Source organism: Balaenoptera ricei, chromosome 4 (assembly GCF_028023285.1).
Source record: "Balaenoptera ricei isolate mBalRic1 chromosome 4, mBalRic1.hap2, whole genome shotgun sequence".
Classification (NCBI taxonomy): domain Eukaryota; kingdom Metazoa; phylum Chordata; class Mammalia; order Artiodactyla; family Balaenopteridae; genus Balaenoptera; species Balaenoptera ricei.
Window position 1 is genome coordinate 112,515,894 of NC_082642.1, and position 26,605 is coordinate 112,542,498.

At 37.3% G+C, this 26,605-nt stretch overlaps 1 protein-coding gene and 1 pseudogene across 9 annotated transcripts in view; one reads left to right on the top strand and one right to left on the bottom strand.

Moving 5' to 3' along the window:
- SENP7 (SUMO specific peptidase 7) overlaps positions 1-26,605 on the top strand; it is a 149,564-nt gene that overhangs the window by 3,058 nt on the left and 119,901 nt on the right. For 7 of the 9 annotated variants that reach the window (XM_059921236.1, XM_059921237.1, XM_059921242.1 and 4 more), the window contains exon 2: positions 8,454-8,506. In XM_059921236.1, the coding sequence (XP_059777219.1) occupies positions 8,454-8,506 (53 nt within the window). Of the gene's footprint in view, positions 1-8,453; positions 8,507-18,836; positions 18,907-21,000; positions 21,126-26,605 lie in introns of those variants that run through there. The other 2 variants (XM_059921241.1, XM_059921244.1) reach the window with 2 other exon arrangements.
- Positions 6,759-6,841, bottom strand: LOC132365642 (U4 spliceosomal RNA; annotated as a pseudogene).

Here is a 26,605-nt window from a genome sequence, read left to right on the forward strand (position 1 = left end):
GCATATCAAAGCAGTGAATTAGATGGGGACACAGATAAAAAATTATTGGCACCAGAGACAGGTCTAGTGACAGTTGAATGAAATAATAAAGTGCATGGGTCATTCAAGGGAGAATGACCATTAGAAATGTTTAACAACAACAACAAAAGTATAACAGATATATTAGAGTCATAGATCACAACTTCCAAATGAATTTTTGAATTAAAACAGAAAAGTTGATGTAAATTTCAAGTTATCAACTGTTCAGGCAACAACCTTGGAGATCTGTGTTCATTCTCATTTGCAGTTAAGGATAGATAATTTTTTATAGTACTTAGGTACTAAACAGCGTGCTAAGAATTTTACAAACGTTATAATTCTTTCAAAAACCTTCTGAGGTGGTTATTATTATTTCTGATATACAGATGAGGAACCTGGAATTTAGGGAGGGTAAGCAACTGTTAGCAATACAAGAAGCAGAACCAGGATTCAAAATCTGATCTTTCTGATTACAAAACATATAATTTTAATCTTTTTTACTGTCATAGGATGTTAGTGAGCCTTACTTGGAAAAAAGGTTTCATGGACAAATAAATGGGACAACTGTAGTTATAAGAAGATATTATTTACTGCAGGATTTTTCAGAGCTTTTGCTATGCTACTGTACCTCTGCCTCTCCAAGAGATTGACTGAATGTGCAATGTTTTTCAAACTTGCTTGATTTTGAAACTCTTCCCTCCTCCCCCAGTTTCAGCTTGAGGATCTAGTGTCCCATGATGATACACCTTTCTTTTTTCAGTAGGTCTAGTTGATGGCTGCATATTATGCAGTGTCTGATGAACCATAATTGAAGTTCAAAACCAGAATCTACAATTAATCATGGTAAAACTACTTTATTTGCAGTGATGTTAGCTGAAGCCATTGGAATGGATAGAATTACCCACAGAAAAAGTATGCAGTGAGAAAAGTCTTGAATCACATATATTTAATTTCAAAGTAAGGAGGAAGAGACACTGGTGAGCAGTTAGGCAGATTAGAAGGAGTTTGATAGGTTTGGGAAGCAAGGGAGAGTGAATGCAATGTAAATCAGAGAGTTAAAGCAGTATGAGGATGCTGGATTTGGCAATTAGTAGGTCACTTTTTTTTTTACCACTGATTTTAGTAGAGCAGTAGGGACAAAAGCCAGATTTCAAGAGGCTAAATGAATGAGTGGTGGTGAGGAAATAGAAGATGAGATGTGAAGGAAAGATTTTGGAACAAGCTTGAGTATGAAATTAGGTAGAAAGGATTATTTAAAAAAGACTATAAAAATCAGGTTTGTATGGCATGGGAAAGGGTTCAGTGGAGAGAGAACGATATCAGGTAGGAGATAATTGATAGGGTGAGGTCTTAGAAGAAATGGGGGAGGATAGACTCAGGACAGTTTTTTAAATAAGACTTGCATAAAGGTGGGAAGATGGATAAAGATATAGATAAATTTTGAGAAGTTAAGGATATTGCAATCATGGCTTCTAAGTGAAATAGGCAAGATCATCTTTTGAGAAAGAGGGACTTTCAAGTGGTATTGGGAGCTCAAAACAGAGTAGGAGGTCAATTAGGGATGAATAAAAGAGCTGTTAACTAATTTTGAAAAAGTATTTGTTAAAACACGTGTGAGTCTGTAGATAGTACCAGTTGTGGTTACTACAATTATGTGACTTTCTTTAGCAGTGCTAATCAGTCTAGGAGCAAGAATTTGGGGGGAATAAAAGAATTTAGTTTTACTTAGGGTTAAAGGGTATTATATGATGTGGGGGTAAAAAATGGGATCAGTGCGAGTGAGGAAATGGAAGGGTTAAAGGACTGTATGTTGTAGAATGAGAGGTTCACATTTGTGAGCTTGAGAAGTGTAACCCTGTTAAATCCATTTGTGAACGCATGTTGTTGAAATGGGAATGTGATGTGAAGAAGTTTGTTGGACTAGAGTAAATTAAGATGAGTCCATTGTATTGAGTGATTTGATTTATGAAAGTTTTAGAGCTTCGGTATGATGGTAGGTTTTAATGATAGAGAAGAAAACTATGAATCAAGTATCAGAATATTCTAGGAATGTTGGAGAGGGTCTTGGGTCAGTACATGGCAATTACAATATGGGTGAGGTAATAATACATGCAAGTTTTGGGAATTTTAAAGGAGGAATTATTGCAATAAGGATGAATATTAATTGGAAGTGGTGGCTGGGGCAGGAGGTTGTTAATCCCTTCCCCTGTTTTTGTAAGTGGGAGAAGACTCTTCTTGAGAGAGTCTTAAAAAAATAGTGTAGTAAATAAAAAGATGTATGATGTATAATTTATGTAATAAAAAGGGTTCAGTTAAACTAAGGTGGAGGAAATGTTCAAGGAGAAGATTCAGAATTTAAGGAAATTGTATTGACTTTGGAAAGGAATTTGGTGGGCTGGGGAAGAGCTAGAGAAGAGTATAGATGAAAACTATACCTCAATAAAAAGGAAAACAAAACAGAGAATATTAAAAAGACATGTACTCAAGGATCAAATTAAAAAAAAAAAGAATGTAGTGGAAAGGGTAGAGTGGCATTACCTAAGACATGAGAGAATAGCAAGGTGATAAGCTGTTTGGATTGATAGGGTTATGTATAGGACTGAGTAGCTCTAAAGATTCAGACTGGAACTTTGCTGTGATGGTGCTGTCTGAAACCTGCCTCTCAGATGTATAACTCTAATGTGACTCTTCAATAATTTAGGAGGCTGGCTACTGTGAGCTGCTTCATCACATGTACCTATATTGATAACTCACTTCTTGGCTGCACTTAGCGTTGCACTGTCCTTCCACCCATTTCTCCCTGTCTAAAACTTGTTATCTAAAACTTACTTCAAAGCCCAGTTCAATTGTGCCTTTTCAAGAACTATCTCCTAATTAACTCAAACTTAAAAAATATTCCTATTTTTGAACTTACATGGGTGTTTGCACCTCTTATTTGATGTTCACCAGATTCCATCATATATTCTAGCTTGCTGAATTGTTTAATCTCTGCTGTTATACTGTTAACTATGTGACAAGGACTGTCTTATTCATTTCCTATCCTCATAGCATCCAGCATGCCTAGAGTGTTCTGGTTAAGAATTCCACCTCTGGAATCAGACCAGTGATGGATTAACATGGTGACCTTGGGCAAGTTATTTGGATTTTTCAAACCTAAATTCTTCATCTATAAAATGGAGATAATGCCATTACTGAACTCACAAGACTTTTGTAAGATTAAATAAAATAATTTGTGTAAAGTACTTAGCATAGTGCCTGGCAATGGTAATTACTGTTATTTAAAATAAATGTTTATGTAATATATGAATGAATGGTTCCACAAGCTCCTTGGGAAAAAGTCATGCTTTCTGATTATTTGACATATATATATAATGGGAATAATCAGAGCGATTTTTCTGTATGCTAATGTAAATACATTAAGCTTTCTTAAAGAGGGGTATTTTAGTATAAAATATTGTAATAATAATAGTTATTTATTTTGCAGTATTTGCCAGACATACTCTAAATACTTTAATATAGACGATCTCCCTTTATTTTGAAATATAGTTGATTTATTGTGTTAGTTTCAAGTGTACAGCAAAGTGATTCAGCTATATGTTTTTCAGATTATTTTCCATTATAGGTATTACAAGATATTGAATATTGTTCCCTGTTTTATACAGTAAATCTATTTTATGTGTAGTAGTTTGTATCTGTTAATCTCGTACTTGTAATTTATCGTTCCGCCCACTCTCTTTCCCCTTTGGTAACCATAAGTTTGTTTTCTATGTCTGAATCTGTTCCTGTTTTGTATTCAGATTCATTTGTATTAATTTTTACATTCTGCATACAAGTGATATCATATAATATTTATCTTTTTCTGACTTATTTCACTTAATATGATATTCTCTAGGTCCATTCATGTTGCTGCAAATGGCAATATTTCATTCTTTTTTATGGCTGAGTAATATTCCATTATATGTATATATATGTGTGTGTGTGTGTGTGTGTGTACACACACCACATCTCCTTTATCCAGTCATCTGTTGATGGACACTTAGGTTGCTTCCATGTCTTGGCTATTATAAATAGTGCTGCTATGAACATTGGGGTGCATGTATCTTTTTGAATTAGAGTTTTTGTCTTTTCTGGATATATGCCCAGGAGTGGGATTGCTGAATCACGGTAGCTCTATTTTTTGTTTGTTTGTTTTTTAATTTAATTTATTTATTGTATTATTTTGGCTGCGTTGGGTCTTTGTTGCTGCGCACGGGCTTTCTCTAGTTGCCGCGAGCGGGGGTTACTCTTCGTTGTAGTGCATGGGCTTCTCATTGCAGTAGCTTCTCTTGTTGCAGAGCACGGGCTCTAGGCGCGTGAGCTTCAGTAGTTGTGGCACGCGGGCTTCAGTAGTTGTGGCTCGCGGGCCCTAGAGCGCAGGCTCAGTAGCTGTGGCGCGTGGGCTTAGTTGCTCCATAGCATGTGGGATCTTCCTGGACCAGGGCTCGAACCCATGTCCCCTGCATTGGCACCACTGCGCCACCAGGGAAGCCCCTCTATTTTTTGTTTTTATTTTTTAATTATTTAAAAAAATATTTATTTTATTTATTTATTTTGGCTGTGTTGGGTCTTAGTTGCAGCATGTGGGGTCTTTGTTGTGGTGCTCAGGCTTCTCTTCTCTCTAGTTGTGGTGTGCGGGTTCCAGGGCATGTGGGCTCTGTAGTTCTGGCGTGTGGGGTCCAGAGCGCGTGGACTCTGTAGTTTGTGACACGTGGGCTCTCTCGTTGAGGCATGCGAGCTCAGTAGATGTGGCCCTGTGGCATGTGGGATCTTATTTCCCCAACCAGGCATCGAACCCATGTCCCCTCCATTGAAAGGAGGATTCTTTAACACTGGACCACCAGGGAAGTCCCCATTTTTTGTTTTTAAAGGAACCCCCATACTGTTTTCCATAGTGGTGGTACCAACTTACATTCCCACCAACAGTGTAGGAGGGTTCCCTTTTCTCCACACCCTCTCCAGCATTTATTATTTGTAGACTTTTCCATGATAGTTATTCTGACTGGTGTGAGGTGATAACTCATTGTGGTTTTGATTTCCATTTCTCTATTAATTAGCGACATTGAGCATCTTTTCATGTGCCTTTTGGCCATCTGCATGTCTTCTTTGGAGAAATGTCTTCTTAGGTCTTCTGCCCATTTTTTGATTGGGTGGTTTTGTTTTATTTATTTATTTATTTTTTATATTGAGTCGTATGAGCTGTTTGTATATTTTGGAAATTAAGCTCTTGTCAGTCACATCGTTTGCAAATATTTTCTCCCATTCTGTAGGTTGTCTTTTCGTTTTGTTGATGATTTCCTTTGCTGTGCAAAAGCTTTTAAGTTTGATTAGGTCCCATTTGTTTATTTTTGCTTTTATTTCTTTTGGGAGACTAGACTATGTCACTTTAATCTTAGCAATTGAAAAGCTGGATATTCTCCCCTTTTTAGAGATGAGACACTGAGTCTCAGAGAAGTCACAGCTAGTAAGCCAAGATATAAATTTAGGTTGTTGGACTTTAATATTTTTACTCTAGAGCACTGTGCTATACCAGACAGTCACAAGCAGCGGTGCATCATTTATTAAAATGCTCCATTACCAACCTAGTATGAGATGGAGCAACTCAGTTATAAAACCCCTAAAATTTTGGGAAGTCACAGTAGTAGTAACTAAAAGAAATGTGCAAAAACATTCTGCAAAGTAGGATAGAAGCATTTTTTAAAAAAATTTTACACTTTATTTGTTTATTTTTGGCTGTGTTGGGTCTTCGTTTCTGTGCGTGGGCTTTCTCTAGTTGCGGCGAGTGGGGGCCACTCTTCATCGCGGTGCGTGTGCCTCTCACTGTCGCGGCCTCTCTTGTTGCGGAGCACAGGCTCCAGACGCGCAGGCTCAGTAGTTGTGGCTCATGGGCCTAGTTGCTCCGCGGCATGTGGGATCTTCCCAGACCAGGGCTCGAACCCGTGTCCCCTGCATTGGCAGGCAGATTCTCAGCCACTGCGCCACCAGGGAAGCCCAGATAGAAGCATTTTTAACTCAATGAGTCTGTCTGTGATTTAAGCAACTGATATTCCTTTTTAAAAAATACATATGTTTTATTAAATTGAAAGTTGACTAGAAAGTGAATTTATATAAGAAAGGTTGTCTTACCATTTATCTAAATGTTATATATTTTTGGTAGTCTGAGAAATGCTACTTTATTGAAAATTATTTAAATCTATCGAAAGCTTAAGTATAGAAGTTAAAATAATTTTTACATCAGTGATTGCTCGAGGAAATGCACATGGTGAAATACATGCTATTTTCATGAAATGAGAGAAATTATTTCAGCTATATAGATTTCTGGATAAGCTATAGCCCATTCGTTATAACTGTTATTTTAAAGGTTTTTTATTTTTTAAGTTGAGATATTACATACGGCACAGTACAATATCTTTAGTTTCATGATTTTTTATACTTGTATACATACACTTATATAACTATCACCTAGATCAAGTTACGGAACATTTCTAGCATCTCAGAAGGCTAACTTATATCCCATCCCAGTCATTCCGTAGTTTTTCCCTGCTCGGGTATTTGCACTATCCTAACTAGTATCAACATAGATTTGTTTTACCTGTTCCTAAATTCCACATAAATAGAATCATACATTCTTCTGCATCTGTTTTGCTCTGAATGTAATGTCTGTGAGATGTATCCATGTTGTGCACAGCAGTAATTCATTCTTTTTTATTACTATGTAGTTTTCAATTAGCAATAATTGCACCTCGGATAAACCTCATTGGCTACGATACTGCCACTGTGTATAGCTTGTAGTTTTCTATTGTATGAAAAGGTTTATCCATGCTCCTGTGATGGACATTTGGATTGTTTTTAGTTTTTGGCTATTAAGAACAAAGATAACTTAACATTCTTATACATGCCTTTTGGTGGACACAGGCACTCATTTCTCTTGATTAAATATCTAGAAATGTAATTGTTGGACATTGAGTAGGCAGGTGTCTAACTTTAGTAGATACTGACTGGCAAAGTAGATGTATTCATTTACACTTCCACCAGCAGTATATGAGACTTCTAGTCTCTTACCAATACTTGGTATTGTCATTCTTTTTAATTTTACCCTTTCCAAGGGCTGTATAATGGTATTCTCTTGCCATTTTAGTTTGCACTTCCCTAGTAATAATGAAATTGAGCATATTTTCATATGTTTATTGGCCATTTGGACATTCTTTTTTATGGAGTACCTATTCAAGGCTTTTTCCCATTTTGAAGATTGGGTTTTCTTGCCTTTGCTTTATAGGAGTTCTTTATGTGCTCTGGTTATGAGTCCTTTGACAGATATATGTATTATACAGTATTATTAACTGTGGTCACCATGCTGTACATAGATACATGAATTATAAATAATCTTCCAGTCTGTGGTTTGCCTTCTCACTCGATGAGGTTTGGTGAACAGAAATTTTTAATTTTAATGAAGTTGAGTTTATTAATCCTTTCCTTTATGGATTAGTACTACTTGAGTCTTGTTTGAGAGATCCTTGCCAACCCCAAGGTCATGAAGATATTCCCCTCATTTTTATTCTAGAAGCTTTATTTGTCTTTGACATTTAAATCTATGATCAATTTAAAAATAATTTTTGATATAGCGTGATGTTTATTACTTATTTGTTTACCTTGTTTGGTTATCAAATTGTGTCAGCATTACTCATGGAAAAGATCATCCCTTTTCCACTGAATTGCAGTGGTGTGTTTGTCATAAATAGGTGATCACATTTGTGTGGGCCTCTACCATTCATTTTTATTATGAAATTTGTGAGAAATTTCAGTGAATTGTAAGTTCCAGGAAGACTTAGGCTGTGTTTAATTTGCTCACTACACTATACCCACTGGCTAGCACAGTGCCAGACACATGATAGACATTCAGTAATTATTTGCTGACTGAATGAAAGAATCATAAAAGAAAATCCCATAGAAGTCTGAAAAATGTTGGTGAGGAAAGACTTAAGCTGTTCTCTGTTGCATAAATGCTTAGATATGTAGCCCTCGCCTTCTGTTCTCCTCCCCTGTGGCCCCCCACCCACCATTATAAGAATTTATCTGGTCTTATAGTTCAACCAACATAGATCGAAGACCTACTGGATACTAGGATTTTTGCCAAGGAATTTTTTATTGAGTTCTTAGAACCAACTTTCTTTCTTTTTTCAATTGTCATCATATGTATATTGTTTAATTGAGAAATTTTGTGAGAATCTGCTACTCTTTGATTATTTTTGACCTTTAGTCCTTCAGGTTCTGTAAAATGTATCAATGTAAATTGTAAATGTAACAAGAAGTTAATTTGAAACAAAAGATAACTAAAAAGATTTATTCTGTTATGTTATCTCATTTAATGTTAAATGATAATTTTTACCATGTCTTTGTAGAAATTGTCACAGAAGGGAAAAGGAAAAAGCCTTCATCTTTGGAGTTACATAAGGTATGTATTAGTTTTGCTCTTAACCTTTGCATTATCTTTAGAGTTAATAATATTGAAAGTATTTTGGTATTTGTCTTTTTAATAAAATTTTAAAGAAAATACTGTAAATCCATAATTAATCAGTGTTTTTGGGGGAATGGTATATCCTAATTAACCAAGGGTTAGCTAGGAAACCCCTTCTGGGACCAGCCTTGTTTAAATCATTGTAAAATTTTCCAGTATACTTTCCAAGTCTTATTTTAGATTTATATAGAACAGAACTCATTTCTTTGATGACTGAATATATTGGAACACCTGAGGTTCATTCATTTATGATACTGTAGCTGTTGAAGAGCTGTATTCAAGTCATGTGCTGAAATTTACTGTTTGGAATATGTATGTCCTTTTAAACATACTTTTTTCTTCATTTATTTGTTTCTTTTATATAAGCCAAGAGTAGCAAAACAAGTAAAACGAAGTTTCTGTCTACATAGGAGATGTTTAAAAAAATTTAATCTGTGTTTTTAGAAAGATAATCTTTTTTTCCTATAGAATTTTGTGATTTAAATGCCATAGTACCTTGATTTGCATTATAATAATTTATTAGAGACTTTTCTCTGAAACATTCTAATTATACACGGAGGATTTTAATTTGGTGTATTTTTTGGAACAAAGAAGGAGAAGAAGAAATCATAAAGGAGGGCTGTGAGAGGAATCAAGAGTACCTTACAAGACCACACAGAGAGCATGGCTTTGGATACTCTTTTTCTACCTTGGCTTACTTCAGACTTGTGGGGTGTGGTTTCTTCATTTAAAATTCTGGGAATTCCCTGGTGGCGCAGTGGTTAAGAATCCACCTGCCGGGCTTCCCTGGTGGCGCAATGGTTGAGAATCCGCCTGCTAATGCAGGGGACACGGGTTCGAGCCCTGGTCTGGGAAGATCCCACATGCCACGGAGCAGCTGGGCCCGTGAGCCACAACTACTGAGCCTGCGCGTCTGGAGCCTGTGCCCCGCGACGGGAGGGGCCGCGATAGTGAAAGGCCCGCGCACCGCGATGAAGAGCGGTCCCCGCACCGCGATGAAGAGTGGCCCCCACTTGCCTCAACTAGAGAAAGCCCTCGCATGAACCGAAGACCCAACACAGCCAAAAAAAAAAAAAAAATAAAATAAATAAAAGAATCCACCTGCCAATGCGGGGGACACGGGTTCTATCCCTGGTCCGGGAAGATCCCACATGCCGCAGAGCAACTAAGCCCGTGCGCCACAGCTACTGAGCCTGCACTCTAGAGCCTGTGCGCCACAACTACTGAAGCCCGCGCTCCTAGAGCCCGTGTTCCGCAACAAGAGAAGCCACCGCCATGAGAAGCCCACACACCACAGTAAAGAATAGCCCCCACTTGCCGCAACTAGAGAAAGCCCACGCGCAGCATTGAAGACCCAACACAGCCCCCTGCCAAAAATAAATTAATAAATAAAGAAAAAAAAGAAAAAATTCTGGATTTAGGGAATTCCCAGGCGGTTCAGTGGTTAGGACTCCATGCTTTCACTGCTGTGGGCCTGGGTTCGATCCCTTGTCGGGGAACTAAGATCCCACAAGCTGTGCCATGCAGCCAAAAAAATTCTGGATTTAGCTTAAGTGAGGTAGATGAGGGAGTTAAAAAAGAAATTTTACATTGCTATTATACCCAGTTTTATTATTTATTTATGTATTTGATTTTTAAGAATTTTGTTGGAGTATAGTTGATTTACAAGGTTGTGTTAGTTTTAGGTGTACAGCAAATGAATCAGTTATATATATATCCACTCTTTTTTAGATTCTTTTCCCATATAGGTCATTACAGAGCATAGAGTAGAGTTCCCTGTGCTATACAGGGAACTTATTAGTTATCTATTTTATGTGTAGTAGTGTGTATATGACAATCCCAGTCTCCCAGTTTATCCCTCCCCCCACCCCTTTCTCTTCTAGTAACCATAAGTTTTTTTTCTACATCTATGTGGCAAGCGGGGCCCACTCTTCATCGCAGTGCACGGGCCTCTCACTATCGCGGCCTCTCTTGTTGCGGAGCACAGGTTCCAGATGCGCAGGCTCAGTAGTTGTGGCTGTGGCTCACGGGCCTAGTTGCTCCGCGGCATGTGGGATCCTCCCAGACCAGGGCTCGAACCCGTGTCCCCTGCATTAGCAGGCAGACTCTCAACCACTGTGCCACCAGGGAAGCCCTGTACCAGGTTTTAGGTGCCACATATAAGCAATATCATATGATATTTGTCTTTCTCTGTCTGACTTACTTTACTTAGTGTGACAATCTCTAGGTCCATCTGTGTTGCTGCAAATGGCATTATTTTGTTCTTTTTTATGGCTGAGTAATATTCCATTGTATATATGTACCATATCTTCTTTATCCATTCCTCTGTCGATGGACACTTAGGTTGCTTCCATGTCCTGGCTATTGTAAATAGAGCTGCAGTGAACATTGTGGTACATGACTCTTTCTGAATTATGGTTTTCTCAGGGTATATGCCCAGTAGTGGGATTGCTGGGTCACATGGTAGTTCTGTTTTTAGTTTTTTTTTTTTTTTTTTTTTTTTTTTAAATTTGCCACGAATGAGGTCTTGTCTTTTTTTTTATTTTTTATTTTTTATTTTTTTTTATTTTTATTTTATTATTTATTTTTGGCTGTGTTGGGTCTTCGGTTCGTGCGAGGGCTTTCTCTAGTTGCGGCAAGCGGGGGCCACTCTTCATCGCGGTGCGGGGACCACTCTTCATCGCGGTGCGCGGGCCTCTCACTATCGCGGCCCCTCCCGCTGCGGGGCACAGGCTCCAGACGCGCAGGCTCAGCAGCTGTGGCCCACGGGCCCAGCTGCTCCGCGGCATGTGGGATCCTCCCAGACCAGGGCTCGAACCCGCGTCCCCTGCACTAGCAGGCAGATTCCCAACCACTGCGCCACCAGGGAAGCCCTGTTTTTAGTTTTTTAAGGAACCTCCATACTGTTCTCCATAGTGGCTATATCAATTTACCTTCCCACCAAGAGTGCAAGAGTGTTCCCTTTTTCTCCACACCCTCTCCAGCATTTATTGTTTGTAGATTTTTTTTTTTCATAATAAAGGATGAATTTTTCATATTAAGTTAATGCCAACCAGGAAACATCAATACAGGGCATATATATATATATGGACTACAGCACACTTAACAAACATTATCTGTCTAACCCAAAGGTCACAGTTTAGCTAACATCTTGGCCACTGAGGCCATCTTCATTCAGTATTTATTTATTTATTTATTTATAACATCTTTATTAGAGTATAATTGCCTTACAGTGGTGTATTAGTTTCTGCTTTATAACAAAGTGAATCAGCTGTGCATATTCATATATCCCAATATCTCTTCCCTCTTGCGTCTCCCTCCCTCCCACCCTCCCTATCCCACCCCTCTAGGTGGTCACAAAGCACCGAGCTGATCCCCCTGTGCTATGTGGCTGCTTCCCACTAGCTATCAGTTTTACATTTGGTAGTGTATATATGTCCATGCCACTCTCTCACTTCGTCCCAGCTTACTTCCCCCTCCCTGTGTCCTCAAGTCCATTTTCTACGTCTGTGTCTTTATTCTTGTCCTGCCCCTAGGTTCTTTAGAACCATTTTTTTTTTTTTTTAAGATTCCATATATATGTGTTAGCATACAGTATTTGTTTTTCTCTTTCTGACTTACTTCACTCTGTATGACAGACTCTGGGTCCATCCACCTCACTACAAATAACTCAATTTCATTTCTTTTTATGGCTGAGTAATATTCCATTGTATATAGTGCCACATCTTCTTTATCCATTCATCTGTGGATGGACACTTAGTTTGCTTCCATGTCCTGGCTATTGTAAATAGAGCTGCAATGAACATTGTGGTATATGACTCTTTCTGAATTATGGTTTGCTCAGGGTATATGCCCAGTAGTGGGATTGCTGGGTCATATGGTAGTTCTATTTTTAGTTTTTTAAGAAACCTCCATACTGTTCTCCTTAGTGGCTGTATCAGTTTACATTCCCACCAACAGTGCAAGAGGGTTCCCTTTTCTCCACACCCTCTCCAGCATTTATTGTTTGTAGATTTTTTGATGATGGCCATTCTGACCAGTGTGAGGTGATACCTCATTGTAGTTTTGATTTTCATTTCTCTAATAATTAGTGATGTTGAGCATCTTTTCATGTGCTTTTTGGCCATCTGTATGTCTTCTTTGGAAAAATGGGAAAAATGTACATTTAGATCTTCCTCCCATTTAAAAAATATTATTATTATTATTATTTTTATTATTTTGGCCACACCGCATGGCATGTGGGATCTTAGTTCCCTGTCCAGGGATTGAACCCCCACCCCCTACATTGGAAGCGTGGTGTCTTAACCACTGGACCGCCAGGGAAGTCCCTGTTTGTGTTTTTGATTGGGTTGTTTGTTTTTTTATATTGAGCTGCATTAGCTGTTTGTATATTTTGGAGATTAATCCCTTGTTGGTCACTTCATTTGCAAATATTTTCTCCCATTTTGAGGGTTGTCTTTTCGTTTTGTTTATGATTTCCTTTGCTGTGCAAAAGGTTTTAAGTTTAATTAGGTCCCATTTGTTTGTTTTTGTTTTTATTTTCATTACTCTAAGAGGTGGATCCAAAAAGATATCGCTGCTATTTATGTCAAGAGTGTTCTGCCTATGTTTTCCTCTAAGAGTTTAATAGTATCTGACCTTACATTTAGGTCTTGTTTCAAAAAAATTTATTTATTTATTTATTTATTTTTGGCTGCATTGGGTTGGTCTTCATTGCTGTGCGCAGGCTTTCCCTAGTTGTGGCAAGCGGGGGCCACTCTCCATTGCAGTGCGTGGGCTTCTCACTGCAGTGGCCTGTCTTGTTGCAGAGCACGGGCTCTAGGCACATGGGCTTCAGTAGTTGTGGCATGCGGGCTCAGTAGTTGTGGCTCACGGGCTCTAGAGCACAGTCTCAGGAGCTGTGGCACATGGGCTTAGTTGCTCTGCGGCATGTGGGAGCCTCCCAGACCAGGGCTTGAACCCGTGTCCCCTGCATTGGCAGGCGGATTCTCAACCACTGCGCCACCAGGGAAGTCCCCATTTAGGTCTTTAATCCAATTTGAGTTTACTTGTGTGTATGTATACCTGGTTTTAAATACCTCTGTATTGACTGCTACTTCTTTTCTGCTTAATACCTTCAGTGAAGTGAAATGCTTTGCTTTAGGACATTGCTTTATGCATCTTGCTCTGAAACTCCACCATTAGAAATTCATAATTTGCATTATGAATTTGTATTATGAATGTACTGATTAAATACATTTCTCTTATTTTTAGTTGTACAGCAATGTTTTTTAAAACTTAATTTTCAAGTAACTTTAAATTTACAGAAATAGTACAGTTTCCATCTACCCTTCACTCAACTTCCCCCAGTGTTAATGTCTTACATAACCATAGTACAGTTATCAATATAAATAAATTAACATGGGTATATTTTAAGCTATAGACATTATTTGGATTTCTTCAATTTTTCACTAATGTCATTTTTCTGTTTTAGGATCCAATTCAGAATCTCACATTGCATTGATTTCCTTAAGTCTATGACAGTTCTTGTCTTTTTTCTTTCATGACCATGACACTTTTAAAGAATACTAGGCAATATTTTGTTGAATCCCTCAGTTTGGGTTTGTCTTATGTTTCTAATCATGTGTGATTAGATTAAGGTTGTGGCTTTTTGAGAAGAATACCACAGAAGTGGTGTGCCCTTCTCAGTGTGTCCTGTCAGGGGTACATAAGATGATATGTCTTATTACTGGTGATGTCAATCTTGATCACCTGGTTAAGATGGTGTCTGCATGGTTACTCCATTGTAAAGTTATTCTTTATCTTTAATAAATAGATATCTTGAGAGAGCTGTCTTGTGTTTTTTCCCCCAGTTTTATTGAGGTATAATTGACATATAGCACTCTATAAGTTTAAGGTGTACAGTATAATGATTTTTCTTACATACATCATGAAATGATTACCACAGTAGGTTTAGTGAACATCCGTCATCTCATATAGATACAACATTAAAGAAATAGAAATTTTTTCCCTTGTGATGAGAACTCTTTGGATTTATTCTTTTAACAACTTCTATTTATAACGTACATCAGTGTTCATTATCTTTATCATGTTGTATGTTACATCCCTAGTACTTATTTATCTTACAATTGGAAGTTTGTATTGGGAGAGATATTTTGAATCTATGCAAATATACTGTTTCTTCTTAAACATTCACCCACCGTTTTAGCGTTTAGCAGTGGATCTTGCTTGCAACAGTTAAAATACGATATTCTATTGGTGATTTTCTATTTTCTTCATTCTCTCTATGTTTATTAAAATTCTTCTGGAAGGGACAGCTGTCCCTCTTGTCTCACTTATTTATTCAATTATTTACATATATCAACATGGACTTATAGGTATTTATTTTATTGTGTGTGTTATAATCTACTACTGTCATTACTGGTTTTGTTGATCAAGGTATTCCAGCTTTGGCATTGGAAGTTCTTTCAGGATGGCTCTTGTGCCCTTTTGACATGCTCCTATGTTTGTTTGGTTTTTTTTGAGCTCTTCCTTACTTTCTGGTACTATAAGATACTTTGCAAGGAGCTCTGGTTTTTTAAATTCAAGAATAGTATTCAGAAACCCAGGTCAGGGTGCTAGATGTGCTCATTGCTGCTGGGGTGTCATCATTTCTAGGCTCTCTCAATAGACAGGACTAGAAGAATATATGTATACTAACTCATACATATATATACATATCTGTATTTATTTCTCTATCTGCTTATCTATACATCTAAAGAAACCCCCATGAGTTCAGTACTGTTACTTCTGATTCCAATCCAATACGACAGGGCTTATTTTAGCCTGCCCTCTTTCCTTATTTATTTATTTTTTAATATTTATTTATTTGGCCGTGCCGGGTCTTAGTTGTGGCATGCGAGATATTTGTTGCAGCACGTGGGATCTTTAGTTGCAGCCTGTGAACTCTTAGTTGCGGCACGTGGGATCCAGTTCTCTGACCAGGGATCAAACCTCCGGCCCCCTGTGGAGTCTTAGCCACTGGACCACCAAGGAAGTCCCCTTCTTTGCTTATTTTTAACTTTTCTGTCTCTCAGTATCTACAGTATATTTTCTTATTTGTTCAACCATAATATGCACATAAAGTTGTGGTACTGCTCTTTAAAAATGTAGAATTTTTTAGAATATTGGCATATTAAATTCTTGTTAGCAGTTAATATTATTGCTTTTTCTCTCAAGGCAGCTAGGGAAATAAATCACTGAAAGGATTAAAGTTTTGATTGTTATAGGGACAAGACTCTGATATATTTTGAGTTTAAGTGTTTTAAAAAAATATTTCTAAATCAATACTAGATTGTTGTGAAGAAATTAGAAAATTCAGTTGAACAAAAAGAATACCACCTGGACACAGTTAAAATTAACACTTAAGTGTATATCCTACTAATTTGTCTGCATAGCTGTATAATCTATCTATAATAAACAAATATTTAAATATTAATGGTTGAAAACCACAAAATACTATTTTATAATTTATTTTTTCTACTTAACTATGTATTATAAACATTTTCTGAAATCAAGTTTAAAGCATTGCTCAGTAGATACTTATTGGGTGCTTAACATGTACTGGACACTATACTAAGCATAAGTACCAGGGAAGCAGGGGTAAACATTTTCAATGACTGCATTATATTCCACTGTAGGGATGTATCACATTTAATTTAACCACTATCCTGTCATTATATTTTTGAATTGTTTTCAATTAAAAAATTATAAATTGTACTGCAGTTATTATCCTTGTAGCTAAATCTTTGGAACATCATTATCTACTAAGTATTCCTGGCCTTTTGATAGGTGCTGGAACTAGATTAACTCAAGGCTTATATCTCTGGATAGATGTAGAGTAAGAGTGTGAACACTTTGAATTCTGCTAATGGGGAGGTCCATAGTCTTTGGCTTTTTAAATGAGGAGGTTGATACTGAAAACTAAAAACCAAGACTTTCATTCTTCTTTGGTAAGTCATAGGCATATCTTTGAGCAGACCCCAAATTTTCCCTAAATAATAGTTCTACATCTATGTAGTATCTGAAGAGATAAGTGATTAAGGTTCTGAAGTTCTGTATTAAGAATATGGCAGAGATCATTTCATCTTGTAAGAAGCATATGTTAGCAATGCATAACTTGTCGATAGAATCCAGCGTATTCACCCCCCCCCCCCCATTATCTTCTTTTGATAGCATTCTCTTTTTGAGGGCATACTGTAATGAATTAGGTATAAAATGAACCTCAGAGTGACTGTGTGAATTGATTTGCTGAAAGGCTTGTTTAGTGTTACATTTAAACATTAGTAAGTAAAATAAAATGAATGTTCTTGAGCTTTGTTTTTGGGAAGTTGTTAGAGTTCTATCAATGTATTTAAGTATAACTTGAAGGGAAGGGGGTTTAGAACCCTATTTTGCCTTAAAGGATTAAATTTTGATCTTTAAAGTATTAGGAGAGTATTGAAAATATTTGAAAGTATTAGGAGTCCGTTCTGATTCTTGTAATGGAATTATAATATAGGCTTTGCAGAATCATTAGTGGCTTAGAAGCTCTGTTGATTGTACACAATTGAGATCATGATTAAAATTTGTCAAAGAATAGATCAGATTGTTGTAAAGAGACAGACATTTTTATGATTTAATCATTAAGAAAAAAGTGAGTGTAGAAAAATTTGACAGAGTAGTTAGTTGTACCTAAAATCTGCTTGCCACGCATATACAATATTAGACCGAGAGATTTAGATCTGTAATTTATTGACCAGGAAGCTGCAGCAGAGGTTTTTCTGGAGCTTTAAATGTTTATTTTTTCTTGCTTTTAATGGTTGCATGGTATTCCTATTAAAAAATAAAACATTTGGAAACTGTAGGAAAACACAAAAATGAAAATAAAAATCACTCCTTATATTAGCATTCAGAGCTAGTCACTGGTAAACATTTTTGTGTGTATCCTTTCACATTTGTTTTCCATACATGGATTTTTTTTTTTTTTTGCCTGATAAAAGAGAGATCATTGTGAAGATACGATTTTCTTTATTACTTATATTGGAAATAATTTCTTATATCATTTGTTATTCTGGAACATGTATTTTAATAACTACTGTATAGTATCTCATTATTTGTCTTTACAGTAATTTTATTTGTGTTCTTTTATTATCATTGTTTCTATTTTTTCTATACTATAAATAATATATAGTCTATGTTCCTGTTCATAAATGTTTGTATGTATATACAGTTGGTCCTTGAACACAATGGATTTGAACTGCTTCAGTCCACTTATACACAGAGGTTTTGAAAATAAATACTGTAGTACTACACGATCTGTGGTTGGTTGAACCTGAGGATGTGGAACTATGGATACATAAGGCTGATTATAAAGTTACTCAAATTTTCAATTGTGCAGGGGTCGGTGCCCCAACTCCTGAATTGTTCAAGGGTCTACAGTACTTTGATTTTCAAACCTTTTGATGCTTGTTTAGAGTTTTAATAAATTTCCAGATTTCATATGTTTATACTTTTAGGGGAAGTAGAGAGCTCCTTTTTTTGAAGATAGGGTAAATTATATTTTGTGTCCATCCTAATGGAAGTATACATGAATATTTATTAGGGTAAATAATTTATTAACATTGAGTCTAATCCACTCACAGGTAAAATAATAAAAACTAATTACTGTAAAAAAAGAATATAAAATCTTCCACAGAAGACATCAGCAGTCTTTTATTTTTACAAAATACTCAACACCTATACCCAACTCTTTTAAAAATACCAGCTGCTCTCCTTCAAGTTTGAACTTGGTATCTTTTTAGGTTATTACTAGGGCTGTGTAACAGATTATCCCCAAACTTAGTGGTTTAAACTTATTTGTCTCATGAATCTGCTGTCTGGGCAGGGTTCAATTGGAGATAGCTTTTCTTGGTTTCATTTGGAGTTAGCTAGGTTTGCTTGGGGGCTGAGGCCTGGAATCATCTTAAAGGATCACTCACTCACTTATCTTGATACCTGTGTTTGGAAGCCTCATGTATCTTGGTATATATCTGTTCTTTTTAGCCTTCTCATGAGATCTTTGCAGCACAGCAGCTTCAGGGTATCCAAGATTTTTTTAACCTATGGCTTAGGGCTCCCAAGGCATGTATACTGAGAGACAGAGAGAGACGGAAAAAAAGAAGGAGGAAGGAAGGGAAAACACACAAATATTGATAATGAAAGCTAGGCTGAAGCAGTGTAGCTATACATAATGCTTTTTATGATCTAGGCTTGGAAGTCATAGGCCTACCCAGATTCAAGGGGAAGGAACATAGACTGCACCTGATGTTGGAGAACTGGTCAGTATCACATTGTAAGAAGAGCATGTGGTTGTAGAATATTGATATGGCCATCATTGGAAAATACAGTATGCCACAGTATCTAATGTAGGCTAAATATCCTACTCACAAAGGATCCATGGGTGTGAACAGCATGAAGCCCTTGTCTTACTCCCTGAAAAAACAACTGTTGTTCCCTAATTAAGAATATAAAGGAAATGATTGATTTAGAGATAATGTTGTTTTTGCAGATGAAGAATTATAAAGAGGTACTTTTTATATAAATTAAATATAAATAATTAACATGTTACTGATGCCCAGGAGGATTAACTCCAGGGTACTAATGAAATAAAAGTGTTCAGATACCCTTTCTTCACATTTATTTTATCTTCCTAACTTATGCTTTACTGTCATTGAAGTCATTTTATCGTTGTCACTGGTTGTAGTTGATACAGTGCTTATTATATGTTATGTAATAAGCTGAACTTGATGCTTAACCATCATTTATAATGTGAAAGTTAAATTATTTTAAGTTCTAAACAAATGATTTCAAACTTGTGGCTACACTATATCCATCCATTCATTTGTTTATTCAGTGTATCATGAGCCATACACTTTGGAGATGTAAAGGTGACTAAGGGTACTCTCTTTAAGGACCTCCACAGTCTGGAGAAGAAGACAGACATGTAGACAAATAATTATAGTATGATATGTGTTAATACAAATTACCAAGTACTAACACCCAGAGAAAGGAACGCCTTGGTGTGGGAGTGTTGACTGTGTGGATAAGAGAATAATTTTGTGCAGAATCTGAGGTATTTAACAGGGGAGAAATAGAGGGAAGAGCATTCTAGGTTGAAGGAGCAGTACGTACAGAGGTGTAGAGACGTATGCTTGAAGAAGGTTGAGCAAACTCAATGGGGTTGGGGTGTAGAGTTTGTGATATGTGGATGATGTCAAAGAGCCCAGATTGTTAAGAGTTTTATATATAAGTAATGGGCCCTATTGTTGTATTTTAAGATTGTAACCATAATGAGATTTGTGTGTTAGAGACCTCTGGGGATAGTGTTTGAAAGATTAGAAGGGGAAGAAACTGAAAGTAAGAATAGTTAAGAAGTTATTTTTGGGGGAACCTTCAAGATGGCAGAGGAGTAAGACGTGGAGATCACCTTCCTCCCAACAGATACATCAAAAATACATCTACATGTGGAGCAACTCTTACAGAACACCTACTGAACGCTAGCAGAAGACTTCAGACCTCCCAAAAGGCAAGAAACTCCCCACGTACCTGGGTAGGGCAAAAGAAAAAAGGAAAAATCGAGACAAAAGGATAGGGATGGAACTTGCACCTCTGGGCAGGAGCAGCAGATTAAATCTCCACAATCAACTTGATGTACCCTGCATCTCTGGAATACCTGAATAGACAATGAATCATCCCAAAACTGAGGTGATGGACTTTGGGAGCAACTGTAGACTTGGGGTTTGCTTTCTGCATCTAATTTGTTTCTGGATTTATGTTTATCTTAGTTTAGTATTTAGAGCTTATTATCATGGGTAGATCTGTTCATTGATTGGTTGCTCTCTTCCTTTTTATATATATATATATATATTTTTTTTTTTCCTTTTTCTCTTTTTGTGAGTGTGTATGTGTATGCTTTCTGTGATTTTTGTCTGTATAGCTTTGCTTTTACAATTTGTCCTAGGGTTCTGTCGGATTTTTGGATTTTTTTGGGTGCAGTTTTTCACGCTTGTTATCATTGGTGGATTTGTTTTTGGTTTGGTTACTCTTCTTTCTTTTCTTTTTTTTTTTCTTTTTAATATTTTTAAAATTTTTATTTTAATTATTTTATTTTCTATTTTTTTCCTCCTTCCTCCCTTCCTTCCTTCCTTCCTTTCATCCCTCCCTCCCTCCCTTCCTCCCTCCCTCCCTCCCTCTCTCCCTTTCTTCCTCTCCTTTTTCTTCTGAGCTGCGTGGCTGACAGGGTCTTGGTACTCCGGCCGGGTGTCAGACCTGAGCCTCTGAGGTGGGAGAGCCGAGTTCAGGATATTGGCCCACCAGAGACCTCCCAGCCCCACGTAATATCAAACAGTGAAAGCTCTCCCAGAGATCTCCATCTCAACACTACGAGCCAGCTCCACTCAACGACCAGCAAGCTACAGTGCTGGACACCCTGTGCCAAACAACTAGCAAGACAGGAACACAGCCCCACCCATTAGCAGAGAGGCTGCCTAAAATCATAGTAAGTTCACAGACACCCCAAAACACACCACTGGATGCGGTCCTGTCCACCGGAAAGATGAGATGCAGCCTAATCCACCAGAACACAGGCACCAGTCCCCTCCACCAGGAAGCCTACACAACCCACTGAACCAACCTTAACCTACTGGGGCAGATACCAAAAACAACAGGAACTATGAACTTGCAGCCTGCGAAAAGGAGACCCCAAACACAGTAAGTTAAGCAAAATGAGAAGACAGACAAACACACAGCAGATGAAGGAGCAAGGTAAAAACCCACCAGACCAAACCAATGAAGAGGAAATAGGCAGTCTACCTGAAAAAGAATTCAGAGTAATGATAGAAAAGATAATTCAAAATCTTGGAAATAGAATGGAGGAAATACGAGAAACGTTTAACAAGGACCTAGAAGAACTAAAGAGCAAACAAACAATGATGAACACCACAATAAATGAAATTAAAAATTCTCTAGAAGGAATCGATAGCAGAATAACTGAGGCAGAAGAACGGATAAGTGACCTGGAAGATAAAATAGTGGAAATAACTACTGCAGAGCAGAATAAAGAAAAAAAAAATGAAAAGAATTGAGGACAGTCTCAGAGACCTCTGGGACAACATTAAACGCACCAACATTCAAAATATAGGGGTCCCAGAAGAAGAAGAGAAAAAGAAAGGGACTGAGAAAATATTTGAAGAGATTATAGTTGAAAACTTCCCTAATATGGGAAAGGAAATAGTCAGTCAACTCCAGGAAATGCAGAGATTCCCATACAGGATAAATCCAAGGAGAAACACACCAAGACACATATTAATCAAACTATCAAAAATTAAATACAAAGAACAAATATTAAAAGCAGCAAGGGAAATACAACAAGTAACATACAAGGGAATCCCCATAAGGTTAACAGCTGATCTTTCAGCAGAAACTCTGCAAGCCAGAAGGGAGTGGCAGGACATATTTTAAGTGATGAAGGGGAAAACCTACAACCAAGACTACTCTACCCAGCAAGGATCTCATTCAGATTTGACAGAGAAATTAAAACCTTTACAGACAAGCAAAAGCTCAGAGAATTCAGCACCACCAAACCAGCTTTACAACAAATGCTAAAGGAACTTCTCTAGGCAGGAAACACAAGAGAAGGAAAAGACCTACAAAAACAAACCCAAAACAATTAAGAAAATGGTAATAGGAACATAAATATCAATAACTACGTTAAATGTAAATGGATTAAATGCTCCAACCAAAAGACATAGACTGGCTGAATGGATACAAAAACAAGAACTGTATATATGTTGTCTACAAGAGACCCAGTTCAGACCTAGGGACACATACAGACTGAAAGGGAGGGGATGGAAAAAGATATTCCATGCAAATGGAAATCAAAAGAAAGCTGGAGTAGCAATTCTCATATCAGACAAAATAGACTTTAAAATAAAGACTATTACAAGAGACAAAGAAGGACACTGCATAATGATCAAGGGATCAATCCAAGAAGAAGATATAACAACTGTAAATATTTATGCACCCAACATAGGAGCACCTCAATACATAAGGCAAATGCTAACAGCCATAAGAGGGGAAATCGACACTAACACAATCATAGTAGGGGACTTTAACACCCTACTTTCACTAATGGTCAGATCATCCAAAATGAAAATAAATGAAACATAAGGTTTAAATGATACATTAAACAAGATGGACTTAATTGATACTTATAGGACATTACATCCGAAAACAACAGAATACACTTTCTTCTCAAGTGCTCATGGAACATTCTCCAGGATAGATCACATCTTGGGTCACAAATCAAACCTTGGTAAGTTTAAGAAAATTGAAATCATGTTAAGTATCTTTTTCAACCACAATGCTATAAGACTAGATATCAGTTACAGGAAAAAATCTGTAAAAAATACAAACACATCGAAGCTAAACAATACACTACTAAATAACCAAGAGATCAGTGAAGAAATCAAAGAGGAAATCACAAAATACCTAGACACAAATGACAATGAAAACATGACGACCCAAAACCTATGGGATGCAGAAAAAGCAGTTCTAAGAGGGAAGTTTATAGCAATACAGTCCTACCTCAAGAAACAAGAAACATCTCAAATAAACAAGCTAACCTTACACCTAAAGCAATTGGAGAAAGAAGAACAAAAAACCCCCAAAGTTAGCAGAAGGAAAGAAATCGTAAAGATCAGATCCGAAATGAATGAAAAAGAAATGAAGGAAATGATAGCAAAGATCAATAAAACTAAAAGCTGATTCTTTGAGAAGATGAACAAAATTGATAAACCATTAGCCAGACTCATCAAGCAAAAATGGGAGACGACTCAAATCAATAGGATTAGAAATGAAAAAGGAGAACTAACAACTGGCACTGTAGAAATACAAAGGATCATGAGATTACTACAAGCAACCATATGCCAGTAAAATGCACAACCTGGAAGAAATGGACAAATTCTTAGAAAACACAATCTTCTGAGACTGAACCAGGAAGAAATAGAAAATATGAACAGACCAATCACAAGCACTGAAATTGAAACTGTGATTAAAAATCTTCCAACAAACAAAGGCACAGGACCAGATGGCTTCACAGGTGAATTCTATCAAACATTTGGAGAAGAGCTAACACCTATCCTTCTCAAACTCTTCCAAAATATAGCAGAGGGAGGAACACTCCCAAACTCATTCTACGAGGCCACCATCACCTTGATACCACAACCAGACAAAGGTGTCCCCAAAAAAATCAAACTACAGGCCTATATCACAGATGAACATAGATGCAAAAATCCTCAACAGAATACTAGCAAACAGAATCCAACAGCTCATTAAAAGGATCATACACCATGATCAAGTGGGGTTTATCCCAGCAATGCAAGGATTCTTCAATATATGCAAATCCATCAAGGTGATACACCATATTAACCAACTGAAGGATAAAAACCATATGATCATCTCAATAGATGCAGAAAAAGCTTCCCACAAAATTCAACAGTGATTTATGATAAAACCCCTCCAGAAAGTAGGCATAGAGGGAACCTACCTCAACATAATAAAGGCTATATATGACAAACCAACAGCCACCATCATTTTCAATGGTGAAAAACTGAAACCATTTCCACCACGATCAGGAAGAAGACAAGGTTGCCTACTCTCACCACTGTTATTCAACATAGTTTTGGAAGTTTCAGCCACAGCAGTCAGAGAAGAAAAAGAAATAAAAGGAATCCAAATCAGAAAAGAAGAAGTAAAACTGTCACTGTTTGCAAATGACATGATAATATACATAGAGAGTCCTAAATATGCTACCAGAAAACTACTAGAGCTAATCAGTGAGTTTGGTAATGTAGCAGGATACAAAATTAATGCACAGAACTCTCTTGCATTCCTTTACACTAATGATGATAAATCTGAAAGAGAAATTAAGGAAACACTCCCATTTACCATTGCAACAAAAAGAATAAAATACCTAGGAACATACCTACCTAAGGAGAAAAAAGATCTGTATGCAGAAATCTGTAAGACACTGATAAAAGAAATTAAAGATGATACGAACAGATGGAGAGATATATCATGTTCTTGGATTGGAATAATCAACATTGTGAAAATGACTATACTACCCAAAGCAATTTACAGATTCAGTGCAATCCCTATCAAACTGCCAATGGAGGCTTCCCTGGTGGCGCAGTGGTTGAGAGTCTGCCTGCCAGTGCAGGGGACACGGGATCGAGCCCTCGTCTGGGAAGATCCCACATGCTGCAGAGCAACTAGGCCCGTGAGCCACAACTACTGAGCCTGCGCGTCTGGAGCCTGTGCTCCACAACAAGAGAGGCCGCAACAGTGAGAGGCCCGCGCACCGCGATGAAGAATGGCCCCCGCTCACCGCAAGTAGAAAAAGCTCTCGCATAGAAACGAAGACCCAACACAGCAAAAATAAATAAATAAATAATAAATTAAAAAAAAACCCAACAACTGCCAATGGCATTTTTCACAGAACTAGAACAAAAAATTTCACAATTTGTATGGAAACACAAAAGACCCCGAATAGCCAAAGCAATCTTGAGAAAGAAAAACGGAGCTGGAGGAATCAGGCTCCCTGCCTTCAGAGTATACTACAAAGCTACAGTAATTAAGACAGTATGGTACTGGCAGAAAAACAAATATAAATCAGTGGAACAGGATAGAAAGCCCGGAGATAAAGCCACACACATATGGTCACCTTATCTTTGATAAAGGAGGCAAGAATATACAGTGGAGAAAAGACAGCCTCTTCAATAAGTGGTGCTGGGATAACTGGACAGCTACATGTAAAGGAATGAAATTAGAACACTCCCTAACACTGTTCACAAAAATAAACTGAAAATGGATTAAAGACCTAAATGTAAGGCCAGACAGTATAAAACTCTTAGAGGAAAACATAGAACACTCTATGACTTAAATCACAGCAAGATCCTTTTTGACCCACTGCATAGAGTAATGGAAATAAAAACAAAAATAAACAAATGGGACCTAATGAAACTTAAAAGCTTTTGCACAGCAAAGGAAACCGTAAACAAGACGAAAAGACAACCCTCAGAATGGGAGAAAATATTTGCAAATGAAGCAGCTGACAAAGGATTAATCTCCAAGATTTATAAGCAGCTCATGCAGCTCAATATCAAAAAAACAAACAAAGCAATCCAAAAATGGGCGGAAGACCTAAATACACATTTTTCCTTAGAATGTATACCGATTGTCAACAAACACATGAAAGGATGCTCAACATCACTAATCATTAGAGAAATGCAAATCAAAACTACAATGAGGTATCACCTCACACCAGTCAGAATGGCTATCATCAAAAAATCTACAAACAATAAATGCTGGAGAGGGTGTGGAGAAAAGGGAACCCTCCTGCACTGTTGGTGGGAATGTAAATTGATACAGCCAATATGGAGAACAGTATGGAGGTTCCTTAAAAAACTAAAAATAGAACTACCATATGACCCAGCAGTCCTGCTACTGGGCATATACCCTGAGAAAACCATAATTCAAAAAGAGTCATGTACCACAATCTTCATTGTAGCTCTATTTACAATAGCCAGGACCTGGAAGAAACCTAAGTGTCCATAGACAGATGAATGGATGAAGAAGATGTGGCACATATACACAATAGAATAATACTTGGCTGTAAAAAGAAACGAAATTGAGTTATTTGTAGTGAGGTTGATGGACCTAGAGTCTGTCATACAGAGTGAAGTAAGTCAGAAAGAGAAAAACAAATATTGTATGCTAACACGTATATATAGAAAGTTTAAGAAAAAAAGGTTCTGAAGAGCCTAGGGGCAGGACAGGAAAAAAGACAGACGTAGAGAATGGATTTGGGGACACGGAAGGGGAAGCGTAAGCTGGGACGAAGTGAGAGAGTGGCGTTGACATATATACACTACCAAATGTAAAATAGACAGCTAGTCGGAAGCAACCGCATAGCACAGG